At 37.6% G+C, this 12,587-nt stretch overlaps 1 protein-coding gene across 1 annotated transcript; it reads right to left on the bottom strand.

Moving 5' to 3' along the window:
- Nucleotides 1–401: 401 nt before the first annotated feature.
- LOC110785655 (uncharacterized) lies at nucleotides 402–5,369 on the bottom strand. Its single transcript, XM_056833247.1, has 3 exons — nucleotides 4,873–5,369; nucleotides 3,439–3,525; nucleotides 402–624 (listed from the first exon to the last, which is right to left on the bottom strand). Exons 1-3 carry the CDS (start codon nucleotides 5,343–5,345, stop codon nucleotides 579–581), a joined length of 606 nt encoding a protein of 201 aa, XP_056689225.1. The 5' UTR covers nucleotides 5,346–5,369; the 3' UTR covers nucleotides 402–578.
- Between the last annotated feature and the right edge of the window lie 7,218 nt (nucleotides 5,370–12,587).

Below are 12,587 nucleotides of genomic sequence, written 5' to 3'. Positions count from 1 at the left end.
CCCGCACTTGATGTTTTTCAAGTGCTGCCAAAATATTGGCAGCACTTGATATTTCAAGTGCTGCCAATTTAGAAAATGAGCCCGCACATGACATATTTTGTGCTGCCAATTTTGAAAATGAGCCCGCACTTGACATATTTGGTGCTGCCAATTTTGAAAATGAGCCCGCACTTGACATATTTTGTGATGCCAATATTGAAAATGAGCCCGCACTTGACATATTTGGTGCTGCCAAATTTGAAAATGAGCCCGCACTTGACATAAAAATGGGCAGCACAAGCATAAAAATGAGCCGCACTTGGCTTATAAATGAGCCGCACTTGATCTAGATTTGTTGTATAACCGATTTCCCTGCTACATATTACAATTGGACCACGCCACTGATTAACCTCCATACGTCATATAAAAACTACCCAATTATATAGATAATTAAATTAAATAGTATATAATTGTAAATATAAAAGTCGTTTACATTCCAATTATATGAAAAACTAGCATCCATAATTTAAGATTCATTACAAGGAAATATCAAAGACAATCACTAGTAATGGAGTTTGCCAACATTTCTCGAACTTCATCTATCTCCTCAAAGGTGAAAGGTCGCTCCTTCGGATTATTGAATACCTTTAAAATATCAACCATCAAAAATTACATATACACATTAGTTATATTATAAATATTGAATCGTACAATAAATTAAGACTTAATTTGTTCATAACAAATAAATAATGAACCGTATAATAATAAAAATGGCTAATTTCGATCCCAACTTTCAACTAATGAACTTAAATGAGTATTTTAATGTCTTTCCATGTTTAATACAATTAGTTTTATGTTTCAAAGACTCATTCTCACTCATTTTGGTGAATTTATGCACATTTAAGCCTCGTTTGATCATTATCGTTCACATTTTGACTAAAATGGCTAATTTCGGTCCCAACTTTCAACTAATGAACTTAAATGAGTACTTTAAAGCCTTTCAATGTTCAATACACTTAGTTTTATGTTTGAAAGACTCATTCCCACCCATTTGGGTGAAGTTATGCACATTTAAGCCTCGTTAGTTCATTATCGGTCACATTTTGACTAAAATGGCTAATTTCGGTCCCAACTTTCAACTAATGAACTTAAAAGAGTATTTTAAAGTATTTTCATGTTTAATACACTTAGTTTTATGTTTCAAAGACTCATTCTCAACCATTTTGGTAAAGTTATGCACATTTAAGCCACGTTATTTCATTATCGGTCACATTTTGACTAATATCGCTAATTTCGGTCCCAACTTTCAACTACTGAACTTAAATGAGTATTTATAGTGTTTTCATGTTTTATACACTTATTTTTATGTTTCAAAGACTCATTCTCACCCATTTGGTAAAGTTATGCACATTTAAGCCTCGTTAGTTCATTATCGGTCATATTTTGACTAAAATGGCTAATTTCAGTCCCAACTTTCAACTAATGAACTTAAATGAGTATTTTAAAGTCTTTCCATGTTTGATACACTTAGTTTTATGTTTCAAAAACTCATTCTCACCCATTTTGGTGAAGTTATGCACATTTAAGTCTCGTTAGTTCATTATCGGTCACAATTTGACTAAAATGGCTAATTTCGGTCCCAACTTTCAACTAATGAACTTAAATGAGAATTTTAATGTTTTTCCATGTTTAATACACTTAGTTTTATGTTTTAAAGACTAATTCCTACCCATTTTGATACACTTAGTTTTATTTTAAAGTCTTTCCATGTTTGATACACTTAGTTTTATGTTTCAAAGACTCATTCTCACCCATTTTGGTGAAGTTATGCACATTTAAGCTTTGTTAGTTCATTATCAATCACATTTTGACTAAAATGGCTAATTTCGGTCCCGACTTTCAACTAATGAACTTAAATGAGAATTTTAAAGTTTTTCCATGTTTAATACACTTAGTTTTATGTTTTAAAGACTCATTCCTACCCGTTTTGTTGAAGTTATGCACATTTAAGCCTCGTTAGTTTATTATCGGTCAGATTTTGATTAAAATGGCTAATTTCGGTCTCAACTTTCAACTAATGAACTTAAATGAGTATTTCAAAGTCTTTTCATGTTTGATACACTTAGTTTTATGTTTAAAAGACTCATTCTCACCCATTTTGGTAAAGTTATGCACATTAAAACCTCGTTAGTTTATTATCGATCACAATTTGACTAAAATGGCTAATTTCGGTCCCAACTTTCAACTAATGAACTTAAATGAGAATTTTAAAGTCTTTTAATGTTTAATACACTTATTTTTATGTTTAAAAGACTCATTCCCACCCATTTTGGTGAAGTTATGCACATTTAAGCCTCGTTAGTTCATTATGGGTCACATTTTGACTAAAATGGCTAATTTCGGTCCCAACTTTCAACTAATGAACTTAAATGAGTATTTTAAAGTTTTTTCATGTTTGATACACTTAGTTTTATGTTTTAAAGACTCATTCTCACCCATTTTGGTAAAGTTATGCACATTTAAGCCTCGTTAGTTCATTACCGGTCACATTTTGACTAAAATGGCTAATTTCCTTCCCAAGTTTCAACTAATGAACTTAAATAATTATTTTAAAGTCTTTCCATGTTTGATACACTTAGTTTTATGTTTTAAATACTCATTCTCACCCATTTTTGTGAACATTTTGACTAAAATGGCTAATCTCGGGCCCAACTTTCAACTAATGAACTTAAATGAGTATATTAAAGTCTTTCCATGTTTAATACACTTAAATGAGTAGTTTTATGTTTAAAATCAGCCAAATTCCTTATTTGATCATTAACTAGTATAAACTATGAGTTCAGAATTGAGTTAAATGTGATGCAAAACCATATAAAGTGTTTTCACAATTCCAATATTTAAACAATAAGGAATACCAACCAAAACACTCCAGTAACATGACATTGAAGCATTGGCTTGATAAAGGCATGGAATTCTGAGATATTAGGAAACATCCCTCCCATGATGCAAACTCATTAGTAGAGGCCTTAAATAACATTAACTTCTAAATCATTTTAGGTGTTATTAGACTTGTTTCTACCCATAAATAACACTTACAATTACAAGTAACAACAAAGAAACCCACGAGTCATTGCAAAGTGAAGCAAATAACCAAAAAAATATGTACCACCAACATGAAAACAAAAATTATGAGAAACTCATACCGGATTAACCTACCAAAAACGGATAATCACATAGGACAAATGACCAAAATATAAATATCATAATCGCAACTTGCAAAGAATTATACATGATAAATTCTATAAAGTTTAATAAACGTCAAACAATAAGAAACTAATTACAAGAAATATATGCATGCCATAGCTTAAAAGTTAAAGAAAATATGGCACTGATCATCGAGGCAAAGCATCTAATACAAAGAATCTTAAACCAACTAGTACAGAGAATTGAAAATCAGACCTCTTTGTAAATAGGAGGAGGTTTGTCAGCCATTCGAGTCGGACGACGCACAATTTTGACACCATATCTGCCCAATCTCTCCTTCGTCTTCAATGAACATAGAGTAGTTACATGAAAATTGAAAATTTAGAGGAAAATGTTTATTAGACTTTTAATGTTTCTAAAACTCATTTAAATAAATATTGTTATATACTGCTCAAAAGGTTAAAAAAAGCTTCTAATAGAAAACTCCAACTCAGCAATCTAACTGACATGAACTGCAAATTCAGCTAGAAAACATAAGAAAAAATTCAGCTAGGAAACATCATTTCTCACATGTAGTCGTATGCATTACATGGAAAACTTCTCTAACAAAAATATAGGTAGTGGATGACTTTCCCGCCATACAGACTTTCAAGGCATAAAGTTCCGACTATCGATTAATATTAAGCAGGTTAACATAAAGTTATCGTTTTTCAACATAGGCACATACAAGATCAGTGGGCATCTAATTTCATCTATGCATGCTTTCATCCAGAATACAATAAAAATTAGAGTCTACCATCATAAAGAAAGTTTCTACGGGTATACACAAGGCAAAAAGCAAGTAGCTGAAGATACAAAGCCACAAAGGTCCACACATCAACTGTAGAGAAGTATAAGAATAATTTATTGAAGTATTGAACTACTGATATATTAACATTTAACACACATTTCCAACCAACTAGCTAAAGATTTTAAACAGAAATAAAAGAAACAGACTAGCTAGAGCCTGGAAGTACAAACTACTACATCACCATGCAAGTCATCAGGATCCAAATAAGAAACTAACTAACTGGACAAGGGTGATCACTCTTAGCAGCACATATGCAACGACAGCATAACACACGCCTTCCCTGACTACTATATTCCGCACCCAACTACAGCCACCATTGCAAAAACAACTAAAACATAGCTTCCCTGACTACTACATTCCGCACCCCACTACAATCACCAACTCACCATTGCAAAATCAGCTAAAACACGGCTCCCTTGACGACTACATACTACATTCAGCACCCCACTACAATCACCCTTGCAAAAACAACTAAAATACGGCTTTACTAACTAATTTGATTAATACATAAATCAGGTAATATTTGATTATTTTGTGCAATTACAGCACTGTTCTTCGAGTATGGACAAACAAAAACAATAATAAACATATTTAGAAAGAGCAATTAAAAAAAATGGTAAAAGTGATAAACCTGAGTCATATTTGTGTAAACCCAATACCCTTAAATGCATCCTTAGTAAGCTCAGAAACAGGTAAACCAAAGAAAGCTTAAACAGATTCGTAACAACCTAAGCTTATACACATTTCCAGTTATAATTAATTCGTCATTTCCTTATAAATTTGTCATTACAGTAACAAGCTTATTATAAGAAACAAATAATTAAATTTAAATTACAAACCTATATGAGATAAGGAGGAGCGACGCCTTTGTGTTGTGGCGGCGGAAGGAAGAGGACGTATTTTGTGGTGGGGGAACAACAACGGCGACGCGGCGGTGGAAAGAAGCAACGGCGACGCTGAGGTAGGGAGCAGCAACGGCGATGTGACGGTGGGGAGCAGCAACGGCGACGCGACGGTGGGGAGTGCGGTGTGTGCTGCTAGTATTGATTTCCTGCCAGAGAAACGGAGAGGGGAAGAGAAGAGAAATCAGAGAGGGGAAGGTGATAGAAGCGGGAAATGAAATACCAGAGGTGAGAGTAGGTTTTAGGGAAACCAGAGAAGAGAAGAGTGAAATGAAAAAAAATTGGGAATTATTTTTAGAAAATATTTTGTGCGGCTCGTTTAAACGAGCCCGCACTTGAGTTAAAGAGCCCGCACTTGAAGTCAAGTGCTGCCAAATTTTTAAAATGAGCCCGCACTTGTAAATATGCATTGTTTCTTTATTTTTTGTGCTCTCAAGTCCTGCCAATTTACAAAAGGCCCGCACTTGAAGGGAAGCACATGCCGATTTTTCTACTAGTGTTTTACAAAAACCCTAGATTTACAAATGTTCAAGAATGTTTGAAGAAGTGCAATTCCTTCTTCAAACTAGAACTCATGAATTTCAAGTTTCATGTTCAATATTCGATTTCTATGTTCAATATTCAATTTTAATGTTCAAAGTTCAATGTATGTAAATGAGAGCAAACTCTCTTTAAATTGTAACACTTTCAAGTCATGGAGCACATTAAAGATAAGATCTTTAACATGAAAGGTATAATCTTTGAGAATCAAGCCTCCTAATATCAATATTCAAGTTCTACCTTCAAGTTCAAGTTCAATATTTCAAGTTCTATTTCAATATTCAAATACAAAACCAATGATACTTTTTAACGAGTAACTCATTTTAAAGTGAGATTATTTACACGATTGGATTCGTGGGGAGAAAAATCACTTTTGAGCAAGTGTTCCTCAATCGGATTTTCAATAGTCAAGTTATTCAATTTCTATCATACAAGTTCAATGCTTTATTGCTTATTTATTTCTTATTTCAATTCCGCACCTTTAAATATTACACCTTTCAATTTCGCACTTACTATTTATGCAATTTTACTCGCCTATTCCTTCTAGGCAATGTGGTTTACACCTATTCCTTTTTCTAGGTGGTGATGTATAATCTTTACTAATTCCGCACTTTATTTCCTATTGTGATGATACTTTACTTGTTTATTGCTTTCATCACCCAACATGCTAAATCAACAAAAACACAAGTTCTAATCACGCTTAACAAAGAAAATTTTTGAACAACCGGTTTAGGCTCCCTAAATTTGACTTAAACGAAAGTGATCACCTTACAAACTTAGCAATTTCAATATCCTAAATATGCATGTTCACCCGCCTAAAAGTAGTGTCATGATAGGATTTTACTCCGAAAATGATGCTTGCATTGTATGAACCTATAGCAAAATTTACTCCAATAAGTATTTTGTTCCCTTACCCGAGTTTCAATCGGTTTTAAGTCCTATGCCTTATCCCGAGTCACATTTGGTCTTCCCGAACCGGACCCGAAAACTTCTTTGGTGACGACTCCATCGAAGTTCAAAAATCCTAAGTCGTAGGGGTATTTTACGCACTTTCTATATTTTGATCTTTGATTTTTCTATGTTCAAATTTGATTATGTCACTTGTGTGAACCTAGAATTTGGCTCCCCTTTTAGTGGTGGGATTGAGAAGATCAAGTCAAAACTAGTGGTCACATTCTTGATAAATCAAACCAAGTTTGAGTCTTTGGTGGGCCTTAAACAAGGTTCACCAAATGCTCAAAACTTACATACAAATGTTCAAATTACAAGTTATACGAAATACGAAAAATACCACTCAAAAGAACCCCCTACAGTTCGGGTTGATTTTTATTTTATAGTTATTTTCGGTTCGGGTCAATTCGGTTTCGGGTGGGTCATTTCAGGTCAAATCACTTCCGGGTCGGTTTCGGTTACAGGTCCGTTGTATTGGGTTTTCGGATTAATTTCGGATCATCGTTTCGGATCAATTTTGGGTTACAGATCGGAACAATCGAGTCGGTTTTTCGGGTCCGGGTCAGTTTGGCCAGGTCTAGTTGTAAGTACCAACATCCAAGGTGAGTTGATCACTCACTTTTGAACCAATGGGATTTGTGGGTAGCCACTCCCAATATTAATTTTCAGCACTGCCCCTGTGATCCATCAGGTATACAAGATATCTTCCATACAACCACCGGCCTTTCATTATCATCAGATTCAACGACTAAAAAGCTTCCAGAAATTTTCACTGACATGAAGAACTCAACGAAGTGTGTGAGGGGGTCGAAAAAGCGCGAGGCTAATGCGTGACCTCGTCCCTCGTGGGTGTGACGATTCTTTTATTCAATCAAGTGTAATTGGATTTCCTGTGAGTATACACCCAATTGACTAGTAATATAGGAGTCGCCATTCAGTTTTTAACAACAATGAGAAAAACTGACAAAACCCGGTTATCATGACATAAATGGAGTGCAATTATGTTTGACCACGACGGCCGTAGGTTCCCTTGTGATCCCTGGTGTGGGGATCTCTCAACATACACCCGCAAGGTAGAGATTGAGGGTTCGGGGGAATGTAACTACCGAGAGGATTCCTTCGCTCGTCGATAACTCCAGAGGCAGGATATCCTTACTAGCTCAGCATAAATAATTGAAGGGGCATGCGTTAACTATTAAACTAATCTGAATTGATTTTAGCAATATGCAACATATAATACTAGATCGATCGTGATTATCTGAATTAAATAGCATTAAGGGACCTAGCATGATAATCCAATTTCCCAAAAATATTATATTTGTTAGGCATGATAGAACAATCAGATTTAGTTAGTTTAACAGTTCATAAAAGGGCGAGGAAAGCAATTAAATCATCGAAAAGGGACACATTACGACGCACCCTTGAGAGGTGCGTCACGGTTCTCAGAAAACTAACCACTTTGACTTTGCTATTTCTCCTTTTTATTTAACGAATCTCAATTATGGGACAGGATACGTTCTGTTCGATTTATGGATCGATTGCGACAGAACGCGTGAACAGTTTCGCAGCGTGAGGCTTAGGCTAAGGGTTGGAGTCAATACTCAGAATATGAATTGTGTGTTGTTTCACGTCGAATTTGGGGCTGTATTTATAGGGGAGAGTTCGTGGAAAGATAGAATTGCAGAGTTCTAATCCACAAAGAATTAGGAAAAAATACGTACCCAGGTATTTTCAGCGCCCAGAGCCAGGCGTAGAAAATAGGGTCTGGGCTGTTTTCTTAGTCAGATTCGGATTCCTGAAATCCGTAGTGTTTAAGACTTAATCGAGTCTTTTAGTGCGTATCAATTTCATGACGGAATGCGTCTGGGCCCGTTACGAACTCTAGGCTCGTTAGGATTTTAATTAATACGTAACTCTTATTTCCGAATCATATTAGGAATAGGATTCTCGCAGTTTTCTATCTCATTTAGGATTTATGTTGGAGTGCAACACCTAATTCTGACAGGTTTCTATCTTTTATGACTTGCCACTTTTAGAAGCTACCTTTTACGGCAATTACTATTTTTAGCAGGTTTCCATAAATAGCAGGTTTCGGGTGAAATGAAAAGGGGAATTGAGATTCGTTTATTTTATAGGAGATGCGTTGTCAAGTGGAGATTTATGTTTTCATCATCGAACCTTTCCTTTCGGGAATGGGGACAAAAGTAGGTGTCTACAGTTAGCCCCCACTTTGACTGAGTCTTGGAGTAAGACGATGGTCAAAGTATTAGACGGAGTGCGTCACACAAGCCATGGTGTATGTGACCTGTTTTGCGAGGGTCTCACGAGCCCCCGAGTGATAACATTTGACTTAAGGGTCATCACTTGAAATGTCGACATATCCCTCACGTGTCATTGGGATTTGTCAACGGATAGTATAGAGTACTCCCTCACTTTGTCATTGGAAGTATCTAAAGAGGCGTAGGAACTCCCTCACTTTGTCATTGGGAGTAGCTACAGATGTTTTCGAAATCAAAGCTATAAAGTGTAATTGGGCCTGGCCAAGCCCAACCACGAGGTAAAAATGTTTTTAAAGATTCTCATTTTCAGGGCTAGCTAAACGAGAAAACCCCCTTGTTTTTATGGGACGTAAAACGAAGGAAAATCCAGCACATCGCTCTTTTTTGGAAAAAACGGAAAACCAATCCTTTTAATTTTTGGAAAAGGGAAAACCAGAAAAAGTTATCGCTGCAGCAACTAAGGACCTGCGCAGTTAGTGACGCAGACCCTGCCGGCTAAAGACGGCGAGCCTTTCCGCTAAGGGTGGATACCCCGTCCGATAGAAGTGGACGAATCTGTTTTTGAAATTTGAAAATAAGGACCTACGCGGCTTGTGACGTAGACCCCGCCGGCTAAAGATGGCGAACCTGTCCGCTAAGGGTGGACACCCCGTCCGATAGAAGTGGACGAATCTATTTTGAAATTTGTTCTTGTGTTTATTTTTTTGAAAAATAAGGACCTACGTGGTTTGCGCCGTAGACCCCGACGGCTGAAGATGGCGAGCCTATTTTGAATTTGAAGACTTTATTTTTCGAAAACTGAGGACCTGCGCGGCTAGTGGCGCAGACCCCGCCCGCTGAAGGTGGGCGAGCCCTGTCCGCTGAGGGTGGACGCCCCGCTCGCTGGAGGTGAGCGAACCTGAATTCGTCTTTTTGATTTGGGATTCGCGTGTCGCGGTCTTGCCTGATTGAGGTGGACAAGTCCCTATTTTATTTTTTTCTTGTGATTTCTCTTGAGAATTTCTTTTCATTCATTCTTGCAGGAGCGAATTCTTTCGAGGGATGCTCGGATTTAGGTGTAACCCGAATGTGGGTTGACAACGTGCTTAGACGGACCATTGTCTTGTGGTCATCTTCTTTCATGGTTTTGAGCTAGTCTTTACGGCTCAATCTTGCCACTACCTTGGTCCTTGATTAGGGGACTATGTATAAGTACCAACGGCGACCCTTGTCTTGAGGTCGTAAACCGGTTTTTTTTTTTTTTGAGACATCCAAACACGGGACTTCGTACAGCGTAGTCTGGGAATATTGTTTTAACTTTGCATACTTTCTTTTAAGATATTATTATTTTTTTTCGAGCCACAAAGCACTCGTGCTTGACGGTCATTTCTTGTCAAAGGGGTTCCTTGGGGATAAACAACTTGTGATGTCCTTGATCGTGTTTGGGATTGTGCTCGTAAGTGCGAGCGATTTTCGTAGTGGTGTGCTACTCTTAACAAAGCCGTGAGGTGCGACTTTCAGTAAAGGAATCGACAATTTTCAAGTCGAATAAATATGGCAGGGCCCTATAGAAGTCAGAGCTGTTTTTTTTGGGTCTGGGATCATTTTCGGCGCCCATGCCTGGGCGTTAAAGATTTCGGCGCCCAGCGCTGGGCGCTGAAAATAATTTCTGGCGAGGTTTCTTTTGATGACACAGTTGGCCTCTTGTTCGTTCGTTTATTTCACTTGGAAGTTCTATGTATTCTCTTTTCTTTTGTTTTTTTCTTTGTTTTTAGAACGTGATGATTTTCTTCAGAAGCCGTAGCCGATTGGTGGACTACGGTGCTTGTCGCTTTGGGGCGATTATTTTAAGGAACTGTTGTTCTTAAGGCGTACAGTTATTGCGATAGTTGGGCGAGTCTATATGGCCCGAGGAACATACCTTGAGGCGTAAGACTTTGACCGCTCTTGTTGTTGTATATTTTTCCTTTTAAACGCGTTCGTGAATGTTCGATACTTAGAATGATGATATGTATGTGCGAAAGAGCGTTCATAGAATGGCCGTTGTGTGCGGTTCCATCAATCAGTTTGCTTGAATCATTTTTTTTTTTGAGCAATGACAGATTTCGAATAGTTTGCTTAGAAGCTTAGTAGGGTTCAGGCCTATTCACGAGGTGGGCTCAAACATCGTGCCCTTTCGATTGTTCAAACATTTGCTTCGAGATTTTTTTTATTTTGCTATGGTTGTTTCGTAGCTTGGAGCCCCCAAGTATGCATGTTGGGATGCTTCCTTTTGGCGTACGATTTTTGTAGGTTCTTTCGAGAAAGATGCCCTGGGGTTCCGCTCGTGTAGGTGCGAGCTATCCCTTTCGTGGCTACCTTTAATCCTTGATGTAGATGTCGTGTGACTTGCATTTTGAATTTGGGCGATAAGTAGTCTTTGCCTCTTTTACACATACTCTTTGGTCGTGCCCGGATTAGTGCAGTATGCCTTACTCTCTTTTTTTTTAGACTTTTACTGTGGGATGGTTAAACTTTATGGTGCGACGTAGGCTTGTGTGGGCTAACGGCGTGTCTTTGAACATTCCTCCAGGTGTTGGGATATCATTATTATTTTTTGCATTGGAATACTTCATCACGCCTCGTTCAGGTGCTCGAACAAGTGTAGCACCTTCTGCGTGGGTTTGCACGGCTTATTACTTCGTTCGATGCGAGGATTCATAGGTGTTTCTTTCTTATTTTTACATCTGGGCAAAACTTGGCTAGCAGAAAGATTCAGCGCCTAGGCTGGGGCGTTAAAGATATCGGCGCCCAGCTCTGGGCATTGAAATTGATTTCTGGGTATATTTTGACATTTCTTATCCTTGATTTTTTCTTTCGCTTTTGCTTTGGAACGAGGTAGACTGTGTAACGGGCGCTTGTAGGGCGAGCGTTATGTGCAGTAGTTTGATCGGAGTTTTGGTGACTCGCGATTTTCAGTTACCCTTGTTAGTGGGGTGACTTTATATATTCTAAGTAGTGCTTTAGAATTTGGGAGGGGTTGTAGCCATTCTAAGGTTTGGTTTACATGATCAAACCTTAGGATTGTGCCCCTATGATGTATGTATAGCATTAGCGTCGAGAATTTGTGATGAAATCGTCATTTCGAGCTTTTTTTAGAGTGTTTTTCTCAAGCCCCCCAATTGTAGCTACGGGATTTGCTTGGTGCTATAATGCTTTGCATACATCTTTATGCATTCATGGTGACATGGATCATGAATAGTTTGAACCAGACTCGTTTAGTGCGAGGTACGTTCGAGTAGTGACCTGCTACTTCTCTTGTAAATGTCGTATTATGCGACATCGCCATGGTCAAGGTAGTAACATGTGGAAGTGTGCCTTGACCAAAAGTTAGGTGCCTTTCTTTTACCCATAATCATATTTAGATATCTTTTTGACTCGCTTGTAACATTGAGATAGACGCCTACTTAGCTTAAACCAACGACACTCTATTATGTTCGAAGAAGTCTTTGAAAATTATTTGAAATCCGAGTCCTACTGTGTACAATCCGAGGTGTCCTAAGTAAGTTGACTTATAGAAGGGTTCGTACAGGTTTATATGAGTGAATCAAAACATTGTTACGATTTTTGGAGCGCTGTCTAAAGATTTGCTGGAAGCCAGGGTGCAGGCATCAAGATATACTTGTGCCCGTTTGGCGTATGCTTTAGGCTTTTAGGGCCATCTTTTCCAGAATTTGCGGGAATATAAACCGTTTTCAAATCGACATAGATTTACTTGGTGTATGTCTGCATAAAAGGTCAAGGTATACTTAGTTCTTTCCCTAGCTCTTTCATTTCAATTTTTAGCCCCCAGTTGCTATTATGTCTTCCCATTTAATGATGCTTTTAGATTTCGATTTTAGATGCCCGTGTCATATGTCTGAG

This window comes from Spinacia oleracea, chromosome 6, assembly GCF_020520425.1.
Source record: "Spinacia oleracea cultivar Varoflay chromosome 6, BTI_SOV_V1, whole genome shotgun sequence".
NCBI lineage: Eukaryota > Viridiplantae > Streptophyta > Magnoliopsida > Caryophyllales > Amaranthaceae > Spinacia > Spinacia oleracea.
This window is presented reverse-complemented; position numbering and strand designations above follow the sequence as displayed.

Excerpts from the sequence above, each read along its gene's own strand:
- LOC110785655 (XM_056833247.1), bottom strand. The coding sequence starts at position 5,345 with ATGCATATTTACAAGTGCGGGCTCATTTTAAAAATTTGGCAGCACTTG. Across the intron at positions 3,526-4,872 it reads CTCCTCCTTATCTCATATAG|ACGAAGGAGAGATTGGGCAG; the intron begins GTTTGTAATTTA and ends TGTTCATTGAAG. Across the intron at positions 625-3,438 it reads CTCCTCCTATTTACAAAGAG|GTATTCAATAATCCGAAGGA; the intron begins GTCTGATTTTCA and ends GATATTTTAAAG.